The following is a 26,765-nucleotide window of genomic DNA, read 5'->3' as shown; positions in this document are numbered from 1 at the left end:
AGGAGGAAGAGAAGAAGAGGGTGGGGAGAAGAGATGGATGAGGGAGTCAGTGCCATCTCAGCCACTCAAGCTGTCGGATTCTGCTCCAGACAGACTGTGACCGAGCGTTCCGAGTCATTTTCCTTTAGAAAAACTATTACGACTCCACCTATGTTCATCTTTCAAAGACGCAAAGAACAAGGTGTGTCATTCTATTTATATACAGACATCTGGTGAACCTGTTAGATTGGATTTGTTCAATTTACGCTATGGCCCAGGGGAACGTTACTTTCACCACAATAACTCTACTATGTTACTACGATTAATACTTATTCTAGTCTACAATCTATTACTACCACATAAACAACGTGTTTCTGTGCCCTCTGACCTCTCTCTGCCATGGGGTGTGTGATGGTTGACGTCGGCACTGGGTCTTCGATCTCCTCTGGTGCTCACCTTACCCTCCACCTCTGACAGCCAGCTCTGTGTGTGTGAGGGAGACACAGAGAGAGACACAGAGAGACAAAGAGAGAGACAAAGAGAGAGACAAAGAGAGAGACAAAGAGAGAGACAAAGAGAGAGACAAAGAGAGAGAGAGAAAAGGACATTAATAGGTAGACAGACATAACATTCATATTGCTGTTAATACCCCCACGATGGATACACTCATTCTTATCCTGGATATGCCATTGTTCAACCAGTCTTTCAATATAGTGTGGTAGATGTAACCCTCGGACTCTCAAAGAACTCCTATCCTGTTCTACTCAGTGTTCTGTTGACAAAGGGAAGCCGTGCATATAGTCATCCCCCAGAGGGGGCTAACTCGGCACAGGAAACCGTCGCCCAGTCACTATTTCTCCAGATGTACTGTGATGCCTTTCTTCCGCTCTCCTTCACCCATCCTTCAGGGCTCTTGGCTGGGGAGGCTTACCTCATTCTTGTGGATCTCGGAGCGTAGTTTCTCCATGTTGCACATGGTCTCAGAGATCTTGGGCTGGAGGCTCTGTGGGTCGCCCATCTGAGGGTTCTTCTCATACACGTCCTTCATCTTGTTCAGTGCATCTCTTCACAAACATACACGCAGTCACAATGTGAACACATAGTAACAATGAATTTAACAAAATGACACTGACATGCCAATGAAATTCTAATGAAACGTGGACAGTATAAGAGAGACACAGATCAGTGTTAAAGTAAGTCTTCCCATGGCCTACCTTTGGTCCACCTCTTTCTGTAGTTCTTTGCTGAGCTCATCGATCCGAGCCTGCAGCCTCTTGCGTCTCTGTTCGGGAGGCAGATGGCTGAAGTCCTCCAGTGACGGAGCCTGAAATTGCATCAGGACACTATCCAGTTACAATGACACAGTCACTCGTGGTCTCTAGAGACCTTCTCACAGCAAGAACCTACGAGAACTATACTAGCAGAGGCCAGAGAACGAATAGGTTGGAGAGCCTCACTCTAGAACGGCTCGTGACACTAGACCTGTGCTATAGAACTCCACAAGGTGAGACACGTACAGCTAACTACGGCAGACCGGACCTCACATCACTGACTCACCTTCACTGACCACTGGGCAGGTTTGGGTTACAATAGAAGAAAAAGCAAAAGATGGAACGGTTATCAAAACGTACGTGGCTCATGTAGGTTGTCACGGTAACTACGAGCACAGCATCACAAGGGTGTGACTATGGAAGGAGAGTCAAGAGGTTGTCGGGGTTTACCCACAGCTGTCAAGAACAAAGATGGACAGAATCTGATGAGCCCTATTAGTGTGTCAATCTGGGTGAAGTTATACTTATGTAATCTGTTATTATATATCAATAATTTAACTTATTGAATCTTAACACTACATAGAATGTGGCGTATCATGTATTGGAAAGGCTATCCTCCAAGGAGAATACACTGTTCTCAAGATATCCTTTTAATTCCACTAAAAACAAGTTGACATCTTAAAAGCCCTCTTTAGATGATGCGATGCCATTTGAAGCAGGAAGAAGGTTGTTTCCAGGAAGTCTGTCTCCATACTGCAGACAACCATGAGTCACCTCATACATTAAGGAAATCAAACTAGGTCCTTCAGCCAGAGACCAAATGGGACACACAGGGGTGACACACAATCAATGGTCTGGCACAGTAATACCACTGCGTGACGTTCATTAGACTGTTTAGCCGTCATACAGTATACTGGCTGGCTCATGATGAGGTCCAGTTGATCTTCATGTCATTTCGACATACCACCGTAACCTCTCCTTATCCAAATACCACCTACAGCTACAGTATCACTTCCTGCACGTCACACGGCACTCTCTACAATGGCCCTCCTATGATTTCGACACCCCTCCCCTGTTCCTAACTAGAGAATAACTAACTGGATCAAAACCAGAGAGACAGAAGAGAGGGAGGTGAGAAGGGGAGAGAGAGAGAGAGAGAGAGAGAGAGAAAAAGAGACTTAAATCACTGCAAACCCAAACACACTGACATGCTCTTCATCTTACCCCTCGTTTAAGACCCCTGAAAGAGGCTATCCTGGGTTTGACCGTTCTCAGTTCAGACAGACAGAAAGCTATGGGGTCAGTAGCAAATTTAGGAGCCTGACAGTGGCTGGCGGTAGCCAGGTCGGGGCGGTGGGGAGCAGGGGGAGGAGAGGAGGGGGAGACTGGGACGACAAAAAAGGAGTGATCAACCTGAAAACGTTTAGAACTAGTAACATAATTGTAACGATGGAACATAAAGTCACGGTGTTGTGAGACAGAGGTAAAACAAATAAAAAAGTGGTTATCCAACGTATTGTCCCACAAAACAAATCTCAACAGGAGAAACACCAGTTAAGGAAGATCATGCAATATGAGAGACCTTCGGGTGAGAAACCAGAATGGACATAAGACAAGAGCAGGCAAATCAAAGTCAATATGAGCACCAACACCCCTTGTAAGTCATTTGAAAATGGTTAGCTACTCTCACACAAACCTACAAAAAGTTATAGATTAACAGACGGTATTGCCTTTGGTAGGTCAAAGTGTAGTGATTTATGTAATGAGATAGAAAATGCTAGATTCAGGTGACTGTTATAAAAAGACAGCTACCGTAAGGTATAAACCTACCAGCGGACTCTGTTACAAGAAAAAAACAGACAAAAATCAGTGAGTGGGCATACATGCATACATGCATACATACATACATACATGCATACATGCATACATGCATACATACATACATACATGCATACATGCATACATGCATACATGCATACATGCATACATACATGCATACATGCATGCATACATACATGCATACATGCATACATGCATACATACAAGTTGTTCACTATTGAAACAGCGAGCAAAGGTTTTGATAGCAGGTGATGATGAATCTCTCACCTTGGGCTTTTTCCCAAAGAGCCACAGTTTGTTCTTGGCCACCTTGCTAATCGAGTGTTTGGGGTCTGGCTTGACCACCCCCTCGTTCTTGGGGGTGCTGATGGTGTTGTCTGAGCCCGTCCGGGAAAGGTTCTGACTGTAGTCCTCAAATGGGAAGTCCCCCGGAGGCTCAAAGCCTGACTTAAATGACTCCACTACAATCGCTGAGTCCTGACAGAGAGACAAACAAAAAAAGGCCATGTGAGACTAAGATATAGTGAAGAACAAACATTACAGACTGACATTTCTTTAAAATGATGTTTTCTGGGACACCATGACCTGAGTGCAGAGTACAGCTCAGCCCCTGGTGGAAACCACTGTGCAACATGCGCTGTGTGCATAAAGAACAATAAAAGGAAAACATGGCCCACTGAGTGGGAGCAGCTCTGCTCAGCTGGCTGGATGTAGAACCAGCCAGGCTGTATGTAGGCCCGTGGGTGGGAAGGAGAGAGGAGGCTCTGTCTGCCGGGGCCAGCCAGCAACACAAACACTGGAGGAGACAGAGGCTGGAGACTAGGCAGAGGCTGACTGATACACCACAGCTAGCATGCTAGCAGATGCCCATAGACTTCTAGTCATTGCGCTAGTTGGCATTGGCTCGCGAAACTACCTCTAACCTCCTTTATACTGGACACAGAGATATAAAAATGGTATCTACGAGTTCATCTGACTCTGGGGAAGTAGACAAAGGGCCTCATTGGAAAAATCAAAAAGTATCCATATAACACTAGAACCGCATGGCCTTTCAGCATCCGCTAGAGAACGTTGCCGGGCGTTCCTATAGCATACGCATCAGATGCATATGCGCAAACACAAGCTTCAAAGTTTCGAAGAAATATTAGTGGAAATATATCCATGTAAAAACATGACAATAGTTATTATTGGGCTCCTGAGTGGCGCAGCAGTCTAAAACGGCAGAGGCTTCCCTACAGACCCTGGTTCAATTCCAGGCTGTATCATTCAGTTAGGCCTCCGCTCCGTGCTAGAGAGTCACCATGCTAAAGCAAAGTCTTGTGTACACCCTGCTTCAAACTATAGAGCACCGTCACATATGCTCATGCTATAAGGGAATCATGCTACTGTGTAGGCCACCATAACATCATAACATAGGGCACCATGCTCCAGACCCACCTTGCGTTGGTCCACAGCCTTGGCAGCAGTCACCATTCCCTCCAGACACTTGGAGATGATGGGGACGACTCTGCGCTCCACTTCGGCAAAGCTCCGGTACGTCTCTCCCAGCTTCACTGTCCGCCTCTCGTCCATGTCCTGCAGGTTCTGGAGAGGTCGGGAACACACACACACACACCCCCCGTGACCTCTGACCTTTTGGTGTCCTGTGAGACAATCACAGCTCAGATTTCCATCTCCGGCCAATGCGGGATGAGACAGAAGATGGAGCCTGGAGGAGAATGGCTGGCCGTGGCTTACCTTGAATATCTGTGGAATGGCCACATTGAAATGTTTCCACTGTTCCCCGTTAAAGTTCTGCAGCTGAGCGGCGTACTCGTTCTTACTCTCGTCTGCCGAGTGTGTGCGCAGGTACAACTGGTACTTTGCCTGCAGTGGACAAGATGGAACATTCAGGACCACTCAATACACACAGCAAATGACAACCTCCCATGTGTATGGTTGGAGGTAGTTCACATGTCAAGGCTCAAGCCAGGTCAGGACTCACCTTTTCTACCTCCGACTTGGTGGCGTTGATGTCGTTGTCCAACCGGTCGTAGCTGATCTGTGATTTCTCTGCCTCCTTGCACTCCCGCTCAAACTTCTTCTTGCTCTAAGAAAGTCAAATGGGAGACAGATTATTAGTCAAGACATATATTGACCTCTTCTCTAAACCAGGAGTCAATCCTGCCCTGTAATGAATGCAAGCCTCTACCATTTCTACAGGACATAGATAGGAGAGCAAAACAGAGCAGAAACACTTTATTGTGGTTAAACAGGCAGCAGAGCAAACGAAAAACCTCTAAATAAATGTATGCTTTCCTCCTGCTAGAAAATCTGTGCTGCATTACGTGACCGTGCAACAAAGAGGAATACCTAAGGCATTACAACACTGACATTTGCAATATGAGATTCAACTGTTGCTGGCTGCAATCACACAAGCCCTAAAAGCAGCAAAAATAATTCAGCCTTTGACAATGTGACACACAGGCAAACTGGAAAGGCATGAAATGCAGGAATACTTCTCTCATCAGTGTGTGTATGTTTGTGTGTGTGTGCCGATATGTTCTTTTATGTATGCATCTTCCAGTGTGTGTGTATGCACTCCTTTAAGTGTGTATGTGTGTGTGTGCGTGCGCAGAGGTAAGTGGAGATCCTCTTGGCCCTCTCACAGGCAGCCCAGCAGCACTGGGCGTCTGGCTGTCGGCAGAGAGGAGCAGGTCCCTGCTGGAGGTCCACGTGTCACACAGGCCTCCTTCCCTGCGAGGGGTCTTCCCTGTCCTCTCCGTGCCCTGTGCCACGTGGCCCTCCCTCCCTCCATCCATCCATCTCTTCCCTGCCTCCTCTCACACACACTCACATTGTCCATATGTTTCCAACACTGGTCCAGATACTGCTGGGCCTTCCTGCCCTCCTGAAGGTGCTGTGGAGTCAAAACACACAACTCAACACACAGATGTACCATCTTAATTTGACTAGTTTCTCACAGCGGGAAAATAATCCTGCAGCAACAGGAAATGTTCATTATTATGTGGATTTTAATTAAATGGACATTTTTGTGTAGGGTTTGATACATTTAGCTAGGATAAATCAAGGTTGACATTTTAAAGTGGAAATAAACAGAAGCCCTTTTAAAACCTTGAATACACTACAATTTGCATTTGTGATGGAACAGAGTAAATAGGCATTTTAACGTCAGATTCAGCCGGTGGTGACTTGTGGAATAGACACCGGCTGGAATGCATTTTTATCCAATCAGCATTCAGGATTAGACCCACCCGTTATATAAATTAAGATAGTGCACCTGTCTGAACAAGAGTATCTACTATACACAACATAACACTGTACATAATGAAGCCTGCAATACGTACATCCAGGGATTATTGTCCTACTGGTAAAGCCACTCACGTGTTTCCTCTCTGACTTGAGGTCCTGTGAATACCTCATCAGCTCTCCGTACACATTGTGTCCCATCTCCTCGGCCACTACCTCCCTCTGCCCCGCGTAGTCATTCAGCTCATTCAGGATGGAGTAGAAGGACATGCACGACGAGAACCTGAACACACAGGACAGGTTACTCAGCACAACAAACAAGGATATTAGCAAGTAAACTTTTAGAAATGAATTTGTGAGAGATAGCGAGAAAAACCGATCAGATGGCAGTGGTTATGGACAGATCTATAATATGGTTGGTCCTATGCTGGACCTAGGCTCTGATTAAAAAGAGAGACCGGCTCCCCCTCTGTATCACACAAAGAGTATGAGGCCTAGTGGGAACTACAAGGCCAATAACATGTTGGACTCTGTGATAATATTGATAACAGACCACCTCCCCTTAGTGACATCACCAGCTCCCTTTATTAGAATTCTCCTACCCCCCCCCCACACTTAAGTACTTGTTGGGGGTATCTGTACTTAACTATTCATATTTCTGACTACTTTTACTTCACAACATTCCTTAAAAGATTGTAGGGAGTAAAAAGTACATTTTCCCTGACACCCAAAAGTACTCGTTACATTTTGAATGCATAGCAGGACTGGAAAATTGACAAATTCACTCACTTATCAAGACAAAATCCCTGGTTCGTCCCTACTTCCTCTGATCTAGCGGACTCACGACACACACATGATTTGTGTGTAAATTACATCTGAATGTGGTAGTGCCCCCTGGTTATGCGTAAATATAATAAAAAAGAAAATGGTGACATCTGGTTTGCTTAATATAAGGAATTGGAAATGCTTTATACTTTTACATTCTATATTTTAGCAATAACATTTACTTTTGACAGACTTTTACTCAAGTAGAATTTTACTGGGTGACTTTTAATTAGTAATTTTTCATTACGGTATTTTACTTTTACTCAAGTATTAAAATTGTGGACTATTTCCAACACTGCACACACGCATCCACTGAGGAAGGACCAAGGAAGGAGGGATAGGGACATAATATAATAATAATATATGCCATTTAGCAGACGCTTTTATCCAAAGCGACTTACAGTCATGTGTGCATACATTCTACGTATGGGTGGTCCCGGGGATCGAACCCACTACCCTGGCGTTACAAGCGCCATGCTCTACCAACTGAGCTACAGAAGAACCACCATGAGCTCAGCAAAAAAAAGAAAACGTCCTCTCACTGTCAACTGCGTTTATTTTCAGCAAACTTAACATGTGTAAATAGTTGTCTGAACATAAGATTCAACAACTGAGACATAAACTGAACAAGTTCCACAGACATGTGACTAACAGAAATTGAATAATGTGTCCATGAACAAAGGGGGGGATAAAAATCAAATGTAAGCCAGTATCTGGTGTGGCCACCAGCTGCATTAAGTACTGCAGTGCATCTCCTCCACGTGGACTGCACCATTTTCTGGGGGGGAATGGCCCTAGCCCTCACCCTCCGATCCAACAGGTCCCAGAGGTGCTCAATGGTATTGAGATCTGGGCTCTTCGCTGGCCATGGCAGAAGACTGACATTCCTGCAGGATATCACGCACAGAGTGAGCAGTATGGCTGTTGGCATTGTCATGCTAGAGGGTCATGTCAGGATGAGCCTACAGGAAGGGTAACCACATGAGGGAGGAGGAAGTCTTCCCAGTAATGCACAGCGTTGAGATTGCCTGCAATGACAACAAGCTCAGTCAGATGATGCTATGACACACCGCCCCAGACCATGACGGACCCCCCACCTCCAAATCGATCCCGCTCCAGAGTACATGCCTCTGTGTAACGCTTATTCCTTTGACGATAAATACGAATCTGACCATCCCCCCGTGATGGTGGGTTTGTGCCCATGGGAAACGTTGTTACCAATGATGTAAGGCAGGTCCTCACCAGACAATAGATCTACAAGACCCCAGTCCAGCCTCTCTCAGCCTATTGCGGACAGTCTGAGCACTGATGGAGGGATTGTGCATTCCTGGTGTAATTCCGGCAGTTGTTGTTGCCATCCTGTACCTGTCCCGCAGATGTGATGTTCGGATGTACCGATCCTGTGCAGGTGTTGTTACACATGGTCTGCCACTGCGAGGATGATCAGCTGTCAGTCCTCAATTTCAGTCCTCAATTTGGCGTCTCACAATTTATTGCCCTGGCCACATCTGCAGTCCTCATGCCTCCTTGCAGCATGCCTAAGGCACGTTCACGCAGATGAGCAGGGACCCTAGGCATCTTCCTTTTGGTGTTTTTTAGAGTCAGTTGAAAGGCCTGTTTTAGTGTCCTAAGTTTTCATAACTGTTAGCTGTTAGTGTCTTATCGACCGTTCCACAGGTGGATGTTCATTAATTGTTTATGGTTCATTGAACAAGCATGGGAAACAGTGTTAAAACCCTTTACAATGAAGATCTGTGAAGTTATTTGGATTTTTACGAATTATCTTTGAAATACATGGTCCTGAAAAAGGGACGTTTATGTTATGCATCCTTTAGAGGGCCTCCTTCACTCCCTCGTCCTCTCCCTGTCCTGTTACAGCACCAGTGTTAGCACACAGGGCCAAATGATGTAGGGATAATTTAATTAATTAGGGGAAGAGTTTCAGAGAATTCAGAGGGTGGTGTCCCAAATATCAGTGCTGTGAGGCTGAGGCTAACGGGAGCCCTCTCTCCCTCCCTCAGTCTCTCCCTTCCCTCAGTCTCTCCCTCCCTCCCTCCTTCCTTCCCTCAGTCTCTCCCTCCCTCCCTCCCTCCTTCCCTCAGTCTCTCCCTCCCTCCCTCAGTCTCTCCCTCCCTCCCTCAGTCTCTCCCTCCCTCCCTCCCTCAGTCTCTCCCTCCCTCCCTCCCTCCCTCCCTCCCTCCCTCCCTCCCTCAGTCTCTCCCTCCCTCCCTCCCTCCCTCCCTCCCTCCCTCCCTCCCTCCCTCCCTCCCTCCCTCCCTCCCTCAGTCTCTCAGTCTCTCCCTCCCTCCCTCAGTCTCTCCGTCTCTCCCTCAGTCTCTCCCTCTCTCCCTCAGTCTCTCCCTCAGTCTCTCCCTCCCTCCCTCAGTCCCTCCCTCAGTCTCTCCCTCAGTCTCTCCCTCAGTCTCTCCCTCAGTCTCTCCCTCAGTCTCTCCCTCACTCTCCCTCAGTCTCTCCCTCAGTCTCTCCCTCCCTCCCTCAGTCTCCCCCTCCCTCCCTCAGTCTCTCCCTCCTTCCCTCAGTCTCTCCCTCCCTCCCTCCTTCCCTCCCTCCTTCCCTCAGTCTCTCCCTCCCTCCCTCCTTCCCTCAGTCTCTCCCTCCCTCCCTCCTTCCCTCAGTCTCTCCCTCCCTCCCTCCTTCCCTCCCTCAGTCTCTCCCTCCCTCCCTCAGTCTCTCCCTCCTTCCCTCAGTCTCTCCCTCCCTCCCTCCTTCCCTCCCTCCTTCCCTCAGTCTCTCCCTCCCTCCCTCCTTCCCTCAGTCTCTCCCTCCCTCCCTCCTTCCCTCAGTCTCTCCCTCCCTCCCTCCTTCCCTCAGTCTCTCCCTCCCTCCCTCCTTCCCTCAGTCTCTCCCTCAGTCTCTCCCTCCTTCCCTCAGTCTCTCCCTCCTTCCCTCAGTCTCTCCCTCCTTCCCTCAGTCTCTCCCTCCTTCCCTCAGTCTCTCCCTCAGTCTCTCCCTCCTTCCCTCAGTCTCTCCCTCAGTCTCTCCCTCCTTCCCTCAGTCTCTCCCTCAGTCTCTCCCTCCTTCCCTCAGTCTCTCCCTCAGTCTCTCCCTCCCTCCCTCAGTCTCTCCCTCAGTCTCTCCCTCCCTCCCTCAGTCTCTCCCTCAGTCTCTCCTCCCTCCCTACTTCCCTCAGTCTCTCCCTCCCTCCCTACTTCCCTCAGTCTCTCCCTCCCTCCCTACTTCCCTCAGTCTCTCCCTCCCTCCCTACTTCCCTCAGTCTCTCCCTCCCTCAGTCTCTCCCTCCCTCAGTCTCTCCCTCCCTCAGTCTCTCCCTCCCTCAGTCTCTCCCTCCCTCCCCTCCCTCCCTCAGTCTCTCCCTCCCTCAGTCTCTCCCTCCCTCAGTCTCTCCCTCCCTCAGTCTCTCCCTCCCTCCCTCCCTCCCTCCCTCCCTCCCTCCCTCTCTCCCTCCCTCTCTCCCTCCCTCCCTCCCTCAGTCTCTCCCTCCCTCCCTCAGTCTCTCCCTCCCTCCCTCAGTCTCTCCCTCCCTCCCTCAGTCTCTCCCTCCTTCCCTCAGTCTCTCCCTCCCTCCCTCAGTCTCTCCCTCCCTCCCTCAGTCTCTCCCTCCCTCCCTCCTTCCCTCAGTCTCTCCCTCCTTCCCTCAGTCTCTCCCTCCTTCCCTCAGTCTCTCCCTCAGTCTCTCCCTCCTTCCCTCAGTCTCTCCCTCAGTCTCTCCCTCCTTCCCTCAGTCTCTCCCTCAGTCTCTCCCTCCTTCCCTCAGTCTCTCCCTCCCTCCCTACTTCCCTCAGTCTCTCCCTCCCTCCCTACTTCCCTCAGTCTCTCCCTCCCTCCCTACTTCCCTCAGTCTCTCCCTACTTCCCTCAGTCTCTCCCTACTTCCCTCAGTCTCTCCCTCCCTCAGTCTCTCCCTCCCTCCCTCTCTCCCTCCCTCCCTCTCTCCCTCCCTCAGTCTCTCCCTCCCTCAGTCTCTCCCTCCCTCAGTCTCTCCCTCCCTCCCTCCCTCCCTCAGTCTCTCCCTCCCTCCCTCCCTCCCTCAGTCTCTCCCTCCCTCCCTCCCTCCCTCAGTCTCTCCCTCCCTCCCTCCCTCCCTCCCTCAGTCTCTCCCTCCCTCCCTCCCTCCCTCCCTCAGTCTCTCCCTCCCTCCCTCCCTCCCTCAGTCTCTCCCTCCCTCCCTCCCTCAGTCTCTCCCTCCCTCCCTCCCTCAGTCTCTCCCTCCCTCCCTCCCTCAGTCTCTCCCTCCCTCCCTCCCTCAGTCTCTCCCTCCCTCCCTCCCTCAGTCTCTCCCTCCCTCCCTCCCTCAGTCTCTCCCTCCCTCCCTCCCTCAGTCTCTCCCTCCCTCCCTCCCTCAGTCTCTCCCTCCCTCCCTCCCTCAGTCTCTCCCTCCCCCTCCCTCCCTCAGTCTCTCCCTCCCTCCCTCCCTCAGTCTCTCCCTCCCTCCCTCAGTCTCTCCCTCCCTCCCTCAGTCTCTCCCTCCCTCCGTCCCTCCCTCCCTCCCTCCCTCCCTCCCTCCCTCAGTCTCTCCCTCCCTCTCAATTCAATTCAATTCAAGGGCTTTATTGGCATGGGAAACATGTGTTAACATTGCCAAAGCAAGTGAGGTAGACAACATACAAAGTGAATATATAAAGTGAAAAACAACAAAAATTAACAGTAAACATTACACATACAGAAGTTTAAAAACAGTAAAGACATTACAAATGTCATATTATATATATATATATATATATACAATGTACAAATAGTTAAATGACACAAGATAAAATGAATAAGCATAAATATGGGTTGTATTTACAATGGTGTTTGTTCTTCACTGGTTGCCCTTTTCTCGTGGCAACAGGTCACAAATCTTGCTGCTGTGATGGCACACTGTGGAATTTCACCCAAAAGATATGGGAGTTTTTCAAAATTGGATTTGTTTTCGAATTCTTTGTGGATCTGTGTAATCTGGGGGAAATATGTCTCTCCTTCCCTCAGTCTCTCCCTCCTTCCCTCAGTCTCTCCCTCCTTCCCTCAGTCTCTCCCTCCTTCCCTCAGTCTCTCCCTCCTTCCCTCAGTCTCTCCCTCCTTCCCTCAGTCTCTCCCTCCCTCCCTCAGTCTCTCCCTCCCTCCCTCAGTCTCTCCCTCCTTCCCTCCCTCCCTCAGTCTCTCCCTCCTTCCCTCCCTCCCTCAGTCTCTCCCTCCCTCAGTCTCTCCCTCCCTCAGTCTCTCCCTCCCTCAGTCTCTCCCTCCCTCAGTCTCTCCCTCCCTCAGTCTCTCCCTCCCTCAGTCTCTCCCTCCCTCAGTCTCTCCCTCCCTCAGTCTCTCCCTCCCTCAGTCTCTCCCTCCCTCAGTCTCTCCCTCCCTCAGTCTCTCCCTCCCTCAGTCTCTCCCTCCCTCAGTCTCTCCCTCCCTCAGTCTCTCCCTCCCTCACAGACCTTTGATATCATTCCTGTGCGATAGCAGCCAATAATGTCTACGTCAGAGTCAGATATCCTACACAGCTTTAGGACTTGCTAACTCTTGCTGACTTGTTACTCTATTCTATGGAAGAAATTAAACATGTAAAAAGTGCTGTGTTGCCATGGCAGTCTGTGTTTGTGGCGACCGATCTAGTGGAAAGGCCCAGTGTGTGTGGCATAATGCTGATACCGTTCACAGGTTGTCAACCATTTAATACAAATGGGTCTAATCTACTCACCTAGGTTCATCATCTTTGGAGCGCTTGGGACAGTACTTCTTAACCAGGTTCCTGTGAGGAGGATACATATGGTCAGAGACAGAGAAGAGTGAGACAGACAGAACAGACCGCTTGCCTTTTTTACTCCCCAAGACAGGAGCACATTAACCAAAATTACAGCTCTTTCTTTATTTCCTTCTGTATGTGAATAAGATAAATGATTGGCTGAGATAGCTCAGTTTCTCGCATTCAGACGCTCCTCAGAGAGAGACTAGATAAAAGTAGGTCAGACCGACACAGATAACCTGGTACTGTGTGATATCCCTGCACTCTCCTCGGTTGTTCCCTACAGAACACATGCAGGAGGAGCAACACAAAAGACATGGTTGTCTTTGATAAAGTAGTCCCTCTGGAGAGGGGCTTCTGTAGTGTGGGGCTGTGCGGTGGTGCTCTTCAGGCATGCAGTGCTCAGGTTCCACTCGCTCTTTAGGGATGAATAGAGGAGGAATACAGAGAGGTTTTCAGAACTTGCCGCCGCCCTGCCCCCTCCTCCAATCAGTCCCCACTGAGACCAACTAATGAAGGAGCTTACACCAAACAGCACTCGGTTTCCCAGTCCTGGGAGGCAGGGGAGTGGCTACACACACACACACACAGTCCAGGGAGTCAGAGACTGGGGAGAAATACGTCGACAGAAACGGTAGAGAGAGGAGTGCTGAAAATGGTAGCAGCGTGACGCCGATCAGCATGTAATGCACATGTTTTAAGAATGCATGATGGCGAAATCACAAAGCTCTTCTTCAGCCCATGATTCATAGCTGGATATTCACTGGGTTACACACGCCGTGACTAAACATTCCCAGTTTAGTCGTCATTCAGACGCATCTCTTTAAAATAAAATAATCCCCAGCATATTGGTGCTGTAACTAGGCAACACCCAAAGGAGGAGGGGGGGTGGAGCCTGGTGGGGGTGCAGAGGCCACAGCTGGAGTTTCTACGTTACAACCACAGCTCCAGGGATGACCACCGCTCCATGGGGACTGCACAGTTTCTAAATCATACTAACAGAGATACTTACGGCAGGTTGCATTTTATGTGGGCTAGAATGTACCTATATGCATCTGATCAGTGCGGGATCACCTATGGTTTACCAACCTAGCCTACATCTTCCTCATCTTGTCAAACCAGTGGTCTCACTCTAACTCAATAACTCGTCGTTTTAGAACTCTGTTGTTTTTTTCTCCGTGGTAGATTTGCTCCAAAGGTGATAACATGGTTGTCAGGGAGGATACAATCCAACAGCGTATAAATGGGTTTACATCTGTAACAAACTCCAGCGTTCCCATTGGAGGGGCGTTGGCATCTGCCTACTCCTCTACTGTCTCGAGACTGGCCAGTAGCCACCTCCTAGATATCTATTATATTGATTTGTGTCCCTCCAAAAATCTATTAATGGCAGCACAACCATGTCAGATTGGGCTGAGCTGGCCCCATTGTTCAGGTTGAGTGGACACTTAGATACTCATCAAATCACATCATTTGATAATTATCCTAGTCATTTTTTCAGTACCGGTAATTCTACATTGATATTAGATGATTAGCATATTGAAGGTTAATATACAGTACTAATGCATCCATGTCTAATATACAGTGGGGCAAAAAAGTATTTAGTCAGCCACCAATTGTGCAAGTTCTCCCACTTAAAAAGATGAGGCCTGTAATTTTCATCATAGGTACACTTCAACTATGACAGACAAAATGAGAAGAAAAAAATGCAGAAAATCATATTGTAGGAATTTTTATTAATTCATTTGCAAATTATGTTGGAAAATAAGTATTTGGTCAATAACAAAAGTTTCAATACTTTGTTATATTACCCTTTGTTGGCAATGACAGAGGTCAAAAGTTCTCTAAGTCTTCACAAGGTTTTCACACACTGTTGCTGGTATTTTGGCCCATTCCTCCATGCAGATCTCCTCTAGAGCAGTGATGTTTTGGGGCTGTTGCTGGGCAACACAGACTTACAACTCCCTCCAAAGATTTTCTATGGGGTTGAGATCTGGAGACTGGCTAGGCCACTCCAGGACCTTGAAATGCTTCTTACGAAGCCACTTCTTCGTTGCCCAGGCGGTGTGTTTGGGATCATTGTCATGCTGAAAGACCCAGCCACGTTTCATCTTCAATGCCCTTGCTGATGGAAGGAGGTTTTCACTCAAAATCTCACGATACATGGCCTCATTCATTCTTTCCTTTACACGGATCAGTTGTCCTGGTCCCTTTGCAGAAAAACAGCGCCAAAGCATGATGTTCCCACCCCCATGCTTCACAGTAGGTATGGTGTTCTTTGGATGCAACTCAGCATTCTTTGTCCTCCAAACACGACGAGTTGAGTTTTTACCAAAAAGTTATATTTTGGTTTCATCTGACGCTCTCCCAATCTTCTTCTGGATCATCCAAATGCTCTCTAGCAAACTTCAGACGGGCCTGGACATGTACTGGCTTAAGCAGGGGGACAAGTCTGGCACTACAGGATTTAAGTCCCTGGCGGCGTAGTGTGTTACTGATGGCTTTGTTACTTTGGTCCCAGCTCTCTGCAGGTCATTCACTAGGTCACCCGTGTGGTTCTGGGATTTTTGCTCACTGTTGATCATTTTGTGATCATTTTGACCCCACGGGGTGAGATCTTGCGTGGAGCCCCAGATCGAGAGAGATTATCAGTGGTCTTGTATGTCTTCCATTTCCTAATAATTGCTCCCACACTTGATTTCTTCAAACCAAGCTGCTTACCCATTGCAGATGCAGTCTTCCCTGCCTGGTGCAGGTCTACAATTTTGTTTCTGGTGTCTTTGACTGCTCTTTGGTCTTGGCCATAGTGGAGTTTGGAGTGTGACTGTTTGAGGTTGTGGACAGGTGTCTTTTACACTGATAACAAGTTCAAACAGGTGCCATTAATACAGGTAACGAGTAGAGAACAGAGGAGCCTCTTAAAGATAAAGTTACAGGTCTGTGAGAGCCAGAAATCTTGCTTGTTTGTAGGTGACCAAATACTTATTTTCCACCATAATTTGCAAATAAATTCATTTAAAAAATCCTACAATGTGATTTTCTGGATTTGTTTTCTCATTTTGTCTGTCATAGTTGAAGTGTACCTATGATTAAAATTACAGGCCTCTCTCATCTTTTTTAAGTGGGAGAACTTGCACAATTTGTGGCTGACTAAATACTTTTTTGCCCCACTGTATGTCTACATCTATAACACAGAATACGCATTCAATTAATGATGTAAAGTATAGGCAAATAACCTCAAAAACAGTTCTATGGAACTGAACGATAAAAGCCACATTCTTACCTTAACTGTTTTGCATAGGTCTGTTCAATCTCCAGCCTTTCCTTGACAAACTTTGCATACCTCTCTAGGAAGTCGATCCCCCACTGAGTATGCTTGTCAAGGTTTTCAAACTGGTCCTGAGAGAGAGGGATGGAGAGAAGAGGGAGAAAGAGAGACGTTAGGGTTGGAGAGAGATGACTATATGAGTGCTTACAGTGGCATGCATATGATGGATTAAATTAAACGAGGCATGAATGAGAACCCAGGCGTCTGACATTGAATAACAAGCACATGTTGAGTCACTATTCCTGTGCTAGGCTGTACTTCCTCAATGATCACACTGGGTACTATCAAGAGTATGTCAAATGATAGGAAAGCTACAGACACACAGCACAGGCATACAGACACACAGCACAGGCATACAGACACACAGCACAGGCATACAGACACACAGCACAGGCATACAGACTAGACACTCCATACTTCTACAGATGAGAATTCCAAGGTGTCTAAGAGAAGAACCGGTAACCTATCGTTTCGAGAGTTAAACGGAAACTTAAACCATTTTTCAACTTCATATTCATCATCTCCAGCAGCACCCCAACATCAACATATATGAACCTGGTGCGTTTCTATATTTTGTAGTAAAAAAAATATATAGGTAGATAAGTGTTTCCAATGACATCAGTGCGCATCGTGTGATTTTGACCAATTGTGAGTACGCATTGCATATGAATTGCCTACAAATATGTTGTCATTGGAAAGTCATCTTTCTCTATATTTGACTACAAAACATAGAACTGCGCCATTCTCACATATGTTGATTTTGGGGTGCTGCTAGAGATGATGAATATGAAGTGGATTTATTTTTATTTTTAAATGTCCCTTTAAGGCAGAACAGGCTTTACAGTATATTTTTAGATGCTTTAAGCAGCCTGAGATGAAAATCCATACAAGGTCAACGTTGTATCGTTTCGAGAGATGCCTTATAACAGTGTTGGGCTGAGAGGAAAATGTTGAAACCACACCACAGTCAACACAGCTGACAACCTCTCCTCATGTGACCCTCTGGGCTGAATTTTTTTAAAGTGTATTTTTCCATATATAGACACATTGTGTGTTTTAAGTCAAATCAACTATATGCACTAAGCTTGTCTGATGCTTTAAGCACACTGTTTTATGAAATAATTAAGACAAATAACTAGAGGGAGTACGACCGCAATTGATTTCACTGTGCAGCGCTGGGCTCAGACTCGCTGTGCTAAAAAAGGACAGCCACTGACTGTGACTCGCCCCCATTGTCTCTCCTTCCTGCTGCAGTGACCACCACAGAACATCAAGTGTTTATCGCGTGGTTGAAGCTGCAACATAATTATAGCCATTACTGACTGAACATTTCTGCTACCAAAATCATTAATTTGTTTAGGAAAAAAAATCCCTATTCCCTCAACCCTTGCTCTCTTTACGTGACACATGTATGCATCACATGCTGACCTATAGCATGATCACATCAATAAATTGGTTATAACAAACTCTGAATGCCGTACCACGTGACAGCAAAATGGATGCAGAGAACATGACAAAAAAACGGGGGAATGTTTACTGGTTGCTCAGGAGGTAAAGGGGAAGTCAGATGTGTGGAATAAATTTGACTAGGTGTGAAAACACTGGAAGATCAAGAAAAGGCAAGGAGCAAGTGCTGCGTGCATATTATGTGTACCAAACTGGTGCTGTTGGATTACAATATAATTTTCCTGAACGATTGGTACGTAAACAATAATAAATAAATTAAGCATACAAGAGAGTTTTAAAAAATAAAAACGCTAAAGCCTTTATTACAGTAAAGACTAAAAACAGTCGCATACATTCGTGAATGCAATTTCTGAAACGGAATGATGTATTCTTTACACTAATTATTCAAGGGTCGCTTTATTGTATTTTAAAACTAAAATGATTGATTGCATTTCAAATCATGAATGACTCGTATGCTATGTGATGTCAAAAATGAATGATTGATACAGTAGCCTCTATAAATATTGAAATATAGGCATTAAAACTAAACAGGACACGCTCTTAGGCCTACAGCTCAATGGTGGTTATACTTATTATTATAATGATCATAATAATAATGAGAAAAGGGGGGTTATCATTATTATAAATATAATTTGACAATTTGGAACAATGTAAACACTAAATCAATTATAAATAATACCAGAGACTGTAAAGCCTTCATTACAGAATGGCAAAGATTAAAAACAGCCAAATTTGTGAAATTGTTTACCCGATATTGTGGTTGTGTGAGGCTTGGTGCTCACGGAATCCTGTAGGGTGTTAAATACTCAAAACAGGCAACAGAAGCAGGATCTGTCTTATTTCTGTAGGTAAATATGGATGATTTATAAAGCCAGGCACATTTAACAGTTAGGGTTTCCTCCTCACTTTATTTTTCTTTACAATTAAGACAAGGCCTTTTTCTCATCTCCGAACACCGCTGCTGCCTCCACTCACTGTTTTCAACATCAATATGGTGGTTAACTTTGTTATTATTCACATAGCAACATGGTCTATGAAAAGAAAAGGTCGACCGATTATGATTTTTCAACGCCGATACCGATTATTGGACGACCGAAAAAGCCGATACCGATTAAAAATCGGCCATTTTTTTAAACATTTATTTATTTGTAATAATGACAATTACAACAATACTGAATGAACACTTATTTTAACTTAATATAATACATTAGTAGAATCAATTTAGCCTCAAATAAACAATGAAACATGTTCAATTTGGTTTAAATAAGGCAAAAACAAAGTGTTGGAGAAGAAAGTAAAAGTGCAATATGTGCTATGTAAGAAAGCTAACGTTTTAGTTCCTTGCTCAGAATAGGAGAACATGTGAAAGCTGGTGGTTCCTTTTAACATGAGTCTTCAATATTCCCAGGTAAGAAGTTTTAGGTTGTAGTTATTATAGGAATTATAGGACTATTTCCCTCTATATCATTTGTGTTTCATTAACCTTTGACTATTGGATGTTCTTATAGGCACTCTTATAGGCACTTTAGTATTGCCAGTGTAACAGTATAGCTTCCGTCCCTCTTCTCTCCCCTCCTCGGGCTCAAACCAGGAACACAACGACAACAGCCACCCTCGAAGCAGCAGCGATACCCATGCAGAGCAAGGGAAACAACCACTTATTTATATATATTTTTAAAATATATATATTTTTAAACACTCCTAGGCTCAGAGTGAGTGACGTTTGAAACGCTATTAGCGCACACTAACTAGCCAGCCATTTCACATCGGTTACACCAGCCTCATCTCGAGAGTTGATAGGCTTGAAGTCGTAAACAGCGCAATGCTTAACGCACAACGAAGAGCTGCTGGCAAAACGCACGAAAGTGCTGTTTGAATGAATGTTTACGCATCTGCTTCTGCCTACCACCGCTCAGTCAGATACTTAGATACTTGTATGCTCAGTCAGATTATATGCAACGCAGGACACACAAGATAATATCTAGTAATATCATCAACCATATTTGTAAGTCGCTCTGGATAAGAGCGTCTGCTAAATGACTTAAATGTAAATGTAAATGTAGTTAACTAGTGATTATAATTGATTTTTATAAGATAAGTTTAATGCTAGCTAGCAACTTTGCTTGGCTTACTGCATTCGCGTAACAGGCAGTCTCCTTGTGGAGTGCAACGAGAGAGAGGCAGGTCGTTATTGCGTTGGACTAGTTAACTGTAAGGTTGCAAGATTGGATCCCCCGAGCTGAACGAGGCAGTTAACCCACCGTTCCGAGGCCGTCATTGAAAATAAGAATGTGTTCTTAACCGACTTACCTAGTTAAATAATTTAAAATCGGCAAAATCGGTGTCCAAAAATCACCGGTTGTTATGAAAACCTGAAATCGGCCCCAATTAAAATCGGCCATTCCGATTAAATCGGTCGACCTCTAATGAAAAGTTGCCAATTCAACAGCGCACTGATGCGTTTCAGAACTGCGAAGAGCGTTCAATATCCAACGCAGGAGAAAGTACATTTGTTATATAAATAATAACAATTCTTCTTACGTAATACAACCATATACATTTTCAATATCACGTCTTAAGAGTGATGGACTGTGCCATCCCCACGTCTTCCACAATGAATCAGTCCACTCAGACAGGTGTCTTGTACACCATGATTTTATATTTAAATGTTTAGCTACTGCCCGACTAATGAAATCTCGGTCGACTAACAAACAATCCACCAAACAATCCACCAGTTGACTAAATGGGGTCAGCCCTACACGTCACATTATTATTTTACATTATGAAGGTTACCATAGTACCCCAGAACAGTTGCGCCAGTCATGTGTTTGTTTGTAAATAGCAGAACGGGAGAAAGCAGGAGCAGGTTAGTTCAGCTGTGCATTGACAGGGGTCGCGTTTTAAACTAAACTAAAAGGCATGTTGGTTTTTTTGCTTCATTAGCGTGATCAGGGATATGCAACTATAGTTTTCCTTCACAGAAAATACATCAGTGCAACACATTTAGGCAGAAAATGTTATCTGATGACAATGAAGCTAACAGAAGAGTTTTTCCTTCAGCCAAGCATGTGTCAAAACCTTGTTCATTTGCGCAATATCTCTCGTTCACATTCGCTTGGAAAATGTCCAACTCACCAAAAATGACTTTTGGTACCTACCTACCTACATGTAACTCCATGGAAATTCATTCATACTTGTGCTAATTTTCTTTGCATTCTGGTAATAGACAACCAATGGGATTTCATGCGTGGTTTTTAGGCACTCCCTTAAGGACGGTAAGAACATCTGGATACTGTACAGTACAGCTAGGTAGGTCTAGGAGGGAACAGTGGAGCCATACCAAAGTCAGTCAGACTCTGCATACTGATAGCCTTTGATTTCACCTGAGGGCTAACCTTCCTACTTCAGAGCTTGTTTGGAGGCTGAGAATAGGTGGTGAGAAACTGTCAGTATCATCCCCACCAAAGATATATACACAGCCCAGACCTGAGTCAGGTGAGGTGAGTAACTCCCATGCTGTGTTCTGGGATACCGAGGGAAAGAGAGGGGGATAATATAGAGTGAAAGAGAGGGGGAATAATATAGAGGGAAAGAGAGGGGGATAATAGAGGGAAAGAGAGGGGGATAATATAGAGGGAAAGAGAACGAGGGATGGATTCCAGTTTCACCCTGAAGTGGACTGTCTGAAGAGAGCTCCGGTGTCGTCTCCTCTCCGCATGTCTGAGCTGTGCTGGAGGAGAAGGGGAGAAAGGGAGAGAAGAAGAAAAGTAGAGAGAGAGGGGAAGGGGTGTCTCAATCTCTCCCATGGCTTGTTCCCTGCCTGGGAGCGAGGCTGTGTTCAGGATTGGCTTAGGACCTAGACAGACCCACAGAGACTGACTGGTGGACTCCAGCCAACACACTTCCCCTGTGAGAGAACAATAAGCAGGCCGTCCCAACGGATCCCTCCTCACTGACGCTTCACAGACTCAGTCCATATGCACACAGGGAGGGAGGAGAAAAAGAATGTGCAAGCTACAGTCAATTCCATGGGCCTGTTAAACCAGACATGAAACCCATTCTCAGAAAATGTGAGCACAGATCATGGTCTAATACTATGACTAACACCATAACTTTACCTTCCTCTGGCTCAGGGACAAAGATGTGTTGCTCATGTAAAAAATAATCATGAGCATGTAAGTATCCGTACACCCTGTAGGATCTATAAAATCAACAACAGATACGGAATTGACAACCATTCCAGAAGTACATCCTGTAACGAGGCAAAGCATGCCAAATGAGATGTTCGCAACCGTTTCACACCAACACACAGACACAGAGAAAGAGCGAAAGAGGACAGAGGGAGAAGAAAAAACAAGGGGCTAAAAAGTATTTTCTGGCGCATTGACTGTGACCAGGTCTGCCTGAGCGGCCAGGCCCCTGCTGCTGCTATATTCTCATTCACACAGCTCACTCAGCTGCCTGGATGGAAATCATCTCCTCCAATAAAATGGCTTCTTTTGCCATTTCAGGCTCTCCAGAGCTTAAATGCAGGGGACATGTCAGGGTCCTGTACTCATGACAACCTATGGGGGGGAATGGAGAAAAGAGAAGGAGGCCTTGTGCCTCCAATAACAACAAGAACCAATTATTCTCACTTCTGCTTAATTGTCCGCGGTCTTTTCACACAGTAAACCAACAGAGAAACTCCTTTGGTTGAGTTCACGATGGTTGACAGAGAAAAATCACATTTTTTGGGCCGATGCCAATACCGATTTGAGGGTCAAGGAGGCCGACATTTTAGACCAATATTCAATATCAATATATTTGAAAATGTATCACCTTTTTTTTTTACTCAGCTGCCAGGACAAAAAAAGTGAAAACCACTCCATTGGCTAGTTCAGCTATGTGTCAAGAAATGATCCTACTGCTACGATAGGATAGAGCGAGGCTGTAACTCCATTCCCTTTCACATCTCTCTCCATTGCTCATATCACTTGCTGGCTGCTGTTTATTGCTACTTTGTTAACTAGCTCAATGGCGATGTCTTCTGCTACCAAACCTAAAATGTGCACATCTCACAAGGAGAGTGAGGGTAGGAAAACGATTTAACGTCAATGCACGTTCTGTCCATAGTTTGAGAAGTGAGAACGTGCACGCTGATCTACCGGTTTCTTTGTCCATAAACATGCAGGAAGATCCTTAGGTACCTAAACCTATTGCCAACTTCCTTCTTTCCCTTTTACGACATATCATCTAATCTGACTATCAAGTGTCAATTTACGGACACGATTGCGGATGGTCAGATCATTACACCAGTAAATAGCTAACGTTACACCAAAATAGGTTTAGAAACTCTGGTTACACCTCAAGTCAGATGGCTTGTTGCCGGAAATGGTGCATGTTCAAAATTATATCCAGCTATATCCACCAACTCTTTCACATAATATTTCTATGATAGCTTCTCTCCTCCTGACTGCATAGCAAGTTCAGATGAGGACCCTATCAACCATCACATCGGGGAAGCTGTGCACAGAGCGGACACAGCTGTGTACAACGGCTAAGCCTGTGTTTTGTCCCTCAACAACACCGCTCGACACTCTAACCTCCAGGGATGGCCTGTTCAGAGTTATGGGTGAAATGGTTGTAAAGCACCCGACTCATCCAGCAGGTGACGACATGTATAGCAGCCACACTTCCTCAACTAAGCAAGTTCAACTCAGTCCCTGGTACAGGTGTGGTCTACCGGAATTCATACCGACAGCAGCAGCTTGCATACAAAACAATGCTAAAAAAGGAAAATGAGGGCATCATACGCACGCAAAGAATCGGACAGACCGCGATCACATGGTTTGTGCCATGACAGTAACATGAGGGATAAGCAACAATAAGGGGATAGGAAGAAAACCACAAGAACCTCAAGTCCCCAAAATAATATTTCAAATGGACTGAGCTCAGCAACCCAGTGACTACTATGACGACGCCAGGTAACAACCTTGCAATAAAGTCGGTGGGGGCCTTGATGAAAAAAAGAATAAACAGGTCGCAAAAAATAGAAATTATATATGTTGTTACCGCAGCAAGGTTTGTTTCACAGATTGATTGAACTAAGACACCCTGTGAATGGAACTTCAGTTGTTGGTGCTGTGCCATTTCCCCTCCGAGACAAGCCTGTTTACTAACACTAGCCCATTCCCATATGGGTCCCCTGGCATAGCTGCACTGCTGGGCCTAACTGATGTTTTATATAACTCAAGGCAGTTTGAACTCAACATTGTGGGCCTGGGAGCAAAGCCTCCTCTCCTCCCAGGACAGCCTGTGTACTACGAGGACAGCCTGTGTACTACGAGGACAGCCTGTGTACTACGAGGACAGCCTGTGTACTACGAGGACAGCCTGTGTACTACGAGGACAGCCTGTGTACTACGAGGACAGCCTGTGTACTACGAGGACAGCCTGTGTACTACGAGGACAGCCTGTGTACTACGAGGACAGCCTGTGTACTACGAGGACAGCCTGTGTACTACGAGGACAGCTTGTGTTTTCATTCTCCGCTCACTGCTTAATCTCAAAGTGATAGTATTCTCTCTCTGCGGCAGAGATATCACAATATGCTGAATGTGGTCCAGAGCCAAAGAAGAGCTTGATTCTGGCCCAATATATAGTGGTGTTTAGCGCCAGCAATACGCCGGTTGGGAAACCGCTTGCGCGTGCAACACAGCCAGTCCTTACAACACAGAACACAGCCAGAGCCTCTTCAGTCGGAGAAAAAGAGGTTTCAATCGACCAATGACAAAATCAAGGCAAAATGCTATGGAAAGTAACTTTCTATGAGACAACGTGCAGGCTATGAGCTGCATTAAGAAACAAGTAGAATTCATCTGAATAATCTGAGCATTAAAATAAAAAAGGCCTCAGTCTCCTATAAGCCACTGTGTTGACTTCATGAAGAGAGGAGACAACTGAGGACTTATGTCTAGGCCCAGGACAGACTGGCTCCCGTCTTATAGCAGAAACACAGCTTTGACCAATACTCCAAAGGCTCCTGTTGACTCATGAACTTCTGTTAATCTTTGCGCCTCGCTTTTGAGTGTTGTGATGATATAGGTTACTGGTGCTATCAAAGTGCAGAATACTATTACTAATTAACACAACTACCAGCCATAGCTGACAGAGCAGGAGAAAATGTTCATGTTCCCGAGAGCGTCTGTCCCACGTCAGCTTTCCTCCATCGCTCAATAGTCATGAATAAGTAACTCCCTGAGCTCATCATCCCATCGTCTGCCTGCCCGCTCCTCTCTGGCTCACCACATCCACGTCTGTACTGTGACGCACCATACAGTAACAACATACAGAACAAAGCTTCACAGTGCAATGCAGCACAATATAGCGCAGTGCAGAATGGACTGGCCAGTGATCCGGGCCCAGAGCTCACCTTTCAGTAACTTGACCTCCACACAGAAGCCTGTCACCACTAGGATCTCGCTATGGATAAGCCTCAGGGGGAACAGCAGTATGGAGGCCAGAGCACAAGCCAAGAGACCGTTGGATCTGTCTGGGAGAGAGACTTCAAGCCAAGTTTCTCACTCTCAGGGGCTGGACTGACTGAAAGGAATGTATTTTTTGGTGTGAAGAGGGGAAAAACGTCCTTGGATTCCTGGATTCCCAGGAATTTGGTTGGAGATTCCCAAAATGCCAGTTCAGCAGATCGGCTTTCTCTTTTGAGTGTTCAGGTTTCATTCTCCAATGTTTCTCTTTGCAATGTCTGGGGATGATGTGTTGAGACACACAGGGCAGTGCCAACATCACTACTATGCCATTTAGCCAGCCCAGTTTTCCCATTCACTCACTCTCTATCTCAACCAGAGTCAGTTTTAGCAGAGGTCCGATGGTTGGGTTTCAATATAATTTCTCGGTCTTGTAAAGTTATCCCTCTTCCCAGAGTGGGAGCCCAGTTAGCACAATGGCAGTGCACAGGAGAAAACAGATGACCGTCTTACATTTCCTCTCATGATGAAAGATACAGAGCAAACATGATTTGATGAAATTCAGTACCCATACCGCTAACATTTCAGTAAAGACTTTACTGACCATAAGACCACATTACTGACCACACAATAACTTTCACTGAATAAAAACAAAGGGATCATGTAAGGCAGCCGCCCAAAACTGCAGACGAGCAGCAACTAGCCACAACCCCAGAGGAACACAAGCATATCTGGAAAGGAATCTCCCTAGGCCAGAGGAAAACAGCCCAACTAAGAATGTCAGGAAGTGATGTCATCACTGGAACAATCTCAGGACTACCAAGGTCTCTCTCTTCTAGAAATGCTCGGCTCCATGTAGATAATAAAGGGGTCCGATTTGCATACACGCACAGTGCCTTCATAAAGTATTTACACATTGTTACATTACAGCCTTATTCTAAAATAGATTCAATAGTTTTCCCCCCTTCATCGATCTACACAAAATGACATTGCAAAAACAGTTTTTTTGGCAGCAATTATTATTTATTTTTTAACTGACATCAAATTTACATAACTATTCAGACCCTTTACTGAGTATTGTTGAAGAACCTTTGGCAGCGATTACAGCCTTGAATCTTCTAGGGTATGACGCTACAAGCGTTGCACAGATGTTTTTGGGGAGTTTCTCCTATTCTTCTCTGCAGAAGAATGCTGCACAGCTATTTTCAGTTCTCTTCATAGATGTTCGATTGGGTTAAAGTCCAGGCTCTGCCTGAGCCACTGCGGCAGGGTAGCCTAGTGGTTAGTGTTGGACTAATAACCGAAAGGTTGCAAGTTCAAATCCCCGAGCTGACGAGGTACAAATCTGTCGTTCTGCCCCTGAACAGGCAGTTAACCCACTGTTCCTAGGCAGTTATTGAAAATAAGAAATGTTTCTTAACTGACTTGCCTGGTTAAATAAAAGGTCAAATAAAAAAATAAAACTTGGCTTGTGTGCTTAGGTTTGTTGTCCTGTTGGAAGCTGAACCTTCGCCTTGGTCTGAGGTCCTGAGTGCTGTGGGAGCAGGTTTTCATCAAGGATCTCTCTGTACTTTGCTCCGTTCATCTTTCCCTCGATCCTGTCTAGTCTCCCAGTCTCTGCTGATGAAAAACATCCCAGTAGCA

General features: G+C 45.9%; 1 protein-coding gene across 4 annotated transcripts in view; it reads right to left on the bottom strand.

Annotated features, from left to right (window-relative positions):
* Window positions 1-26,765, bottom strand: part of LOC124037760 (formin-binding protein 1-like) — a 76,417-nt gene that overhangs the window by 4,425 nt on the left and 45,227 nt on the right. For 2 of the 4 annotated variants that reach the window (XM_046352778.1, XM_046352780.1), the window contains exons 2-13: window positions 16,144-16,259; window positions 12,816-12,866; window positions 6,474-6,621; window positions 5,926-5,988; window positions 5,074-5,178; window positions 4,827-4,955; window positions 4,527-4,673; window positions 3,357-3,566; window positions 3,081-3,089; window positions 1,194-1,303; window positions 911-1,043; window positions 368-462 (exon numbers count right to left, since the gene is read on the bottom strand). In XM_046352778.1, the coding sequence (XP_046208734.1) occupies window positions 368-462; window positions 911-1,043; window positions 1,194-1,303; window positions 3,081-3,089; window positions 3,357-3,566; window positions 4,527-4,673; window positions 4,827-4,955; window positions 5,074-5,178; window positions 5,926-5,988; window positions 6,474-6,621; window positions 12,816-12,866; window positions 16,144-16,259 (1,316 nt within the window). Of the gene's footprint in view, window positions 1-367; window positions 463-910; window positions 1,044-1,193; window positions 1,304-1,536; window positions 1,549-2,474; window positions 2,631-3,080; window positions 3,090-3,356; window positions 3,567-4,526; window positions 4,674-4,826; window positions 4,956-5,073; window positions 5,179-5,925; window positions 5,989-6,473; window positions 6,622-12,815; window positions 12,867-16,143; window positions 16,260-26,765 lie in introns of all 4 variants that reach the window. The other 2 variants (XM_046352781.1, XM_046352779.1) reach the window with 2 other exon arrangements.

Source organism: Oncorhynchus gorbuscha, linkage group LG06 (assembly GCF_021184085.1).
Source record: "Oncorhynchus gorbuscha isolate QuinsamMale2020 ecotype Even-year linkage group LG06, OgorEven_v1.0, whole genome shotgun sequence".
NCBI lineage: Eukaryota > Metazoa > Chordata > Actinopteri > Salmoniformes > Salmonidae > Oncorhynchus > Oncorhynchus gorbuscha.
The sequence above is the reverse complement of the archived record's forward strand: the minus strand, read 5'-3'. Positions and strand labels throughout refer to the sequence as shown.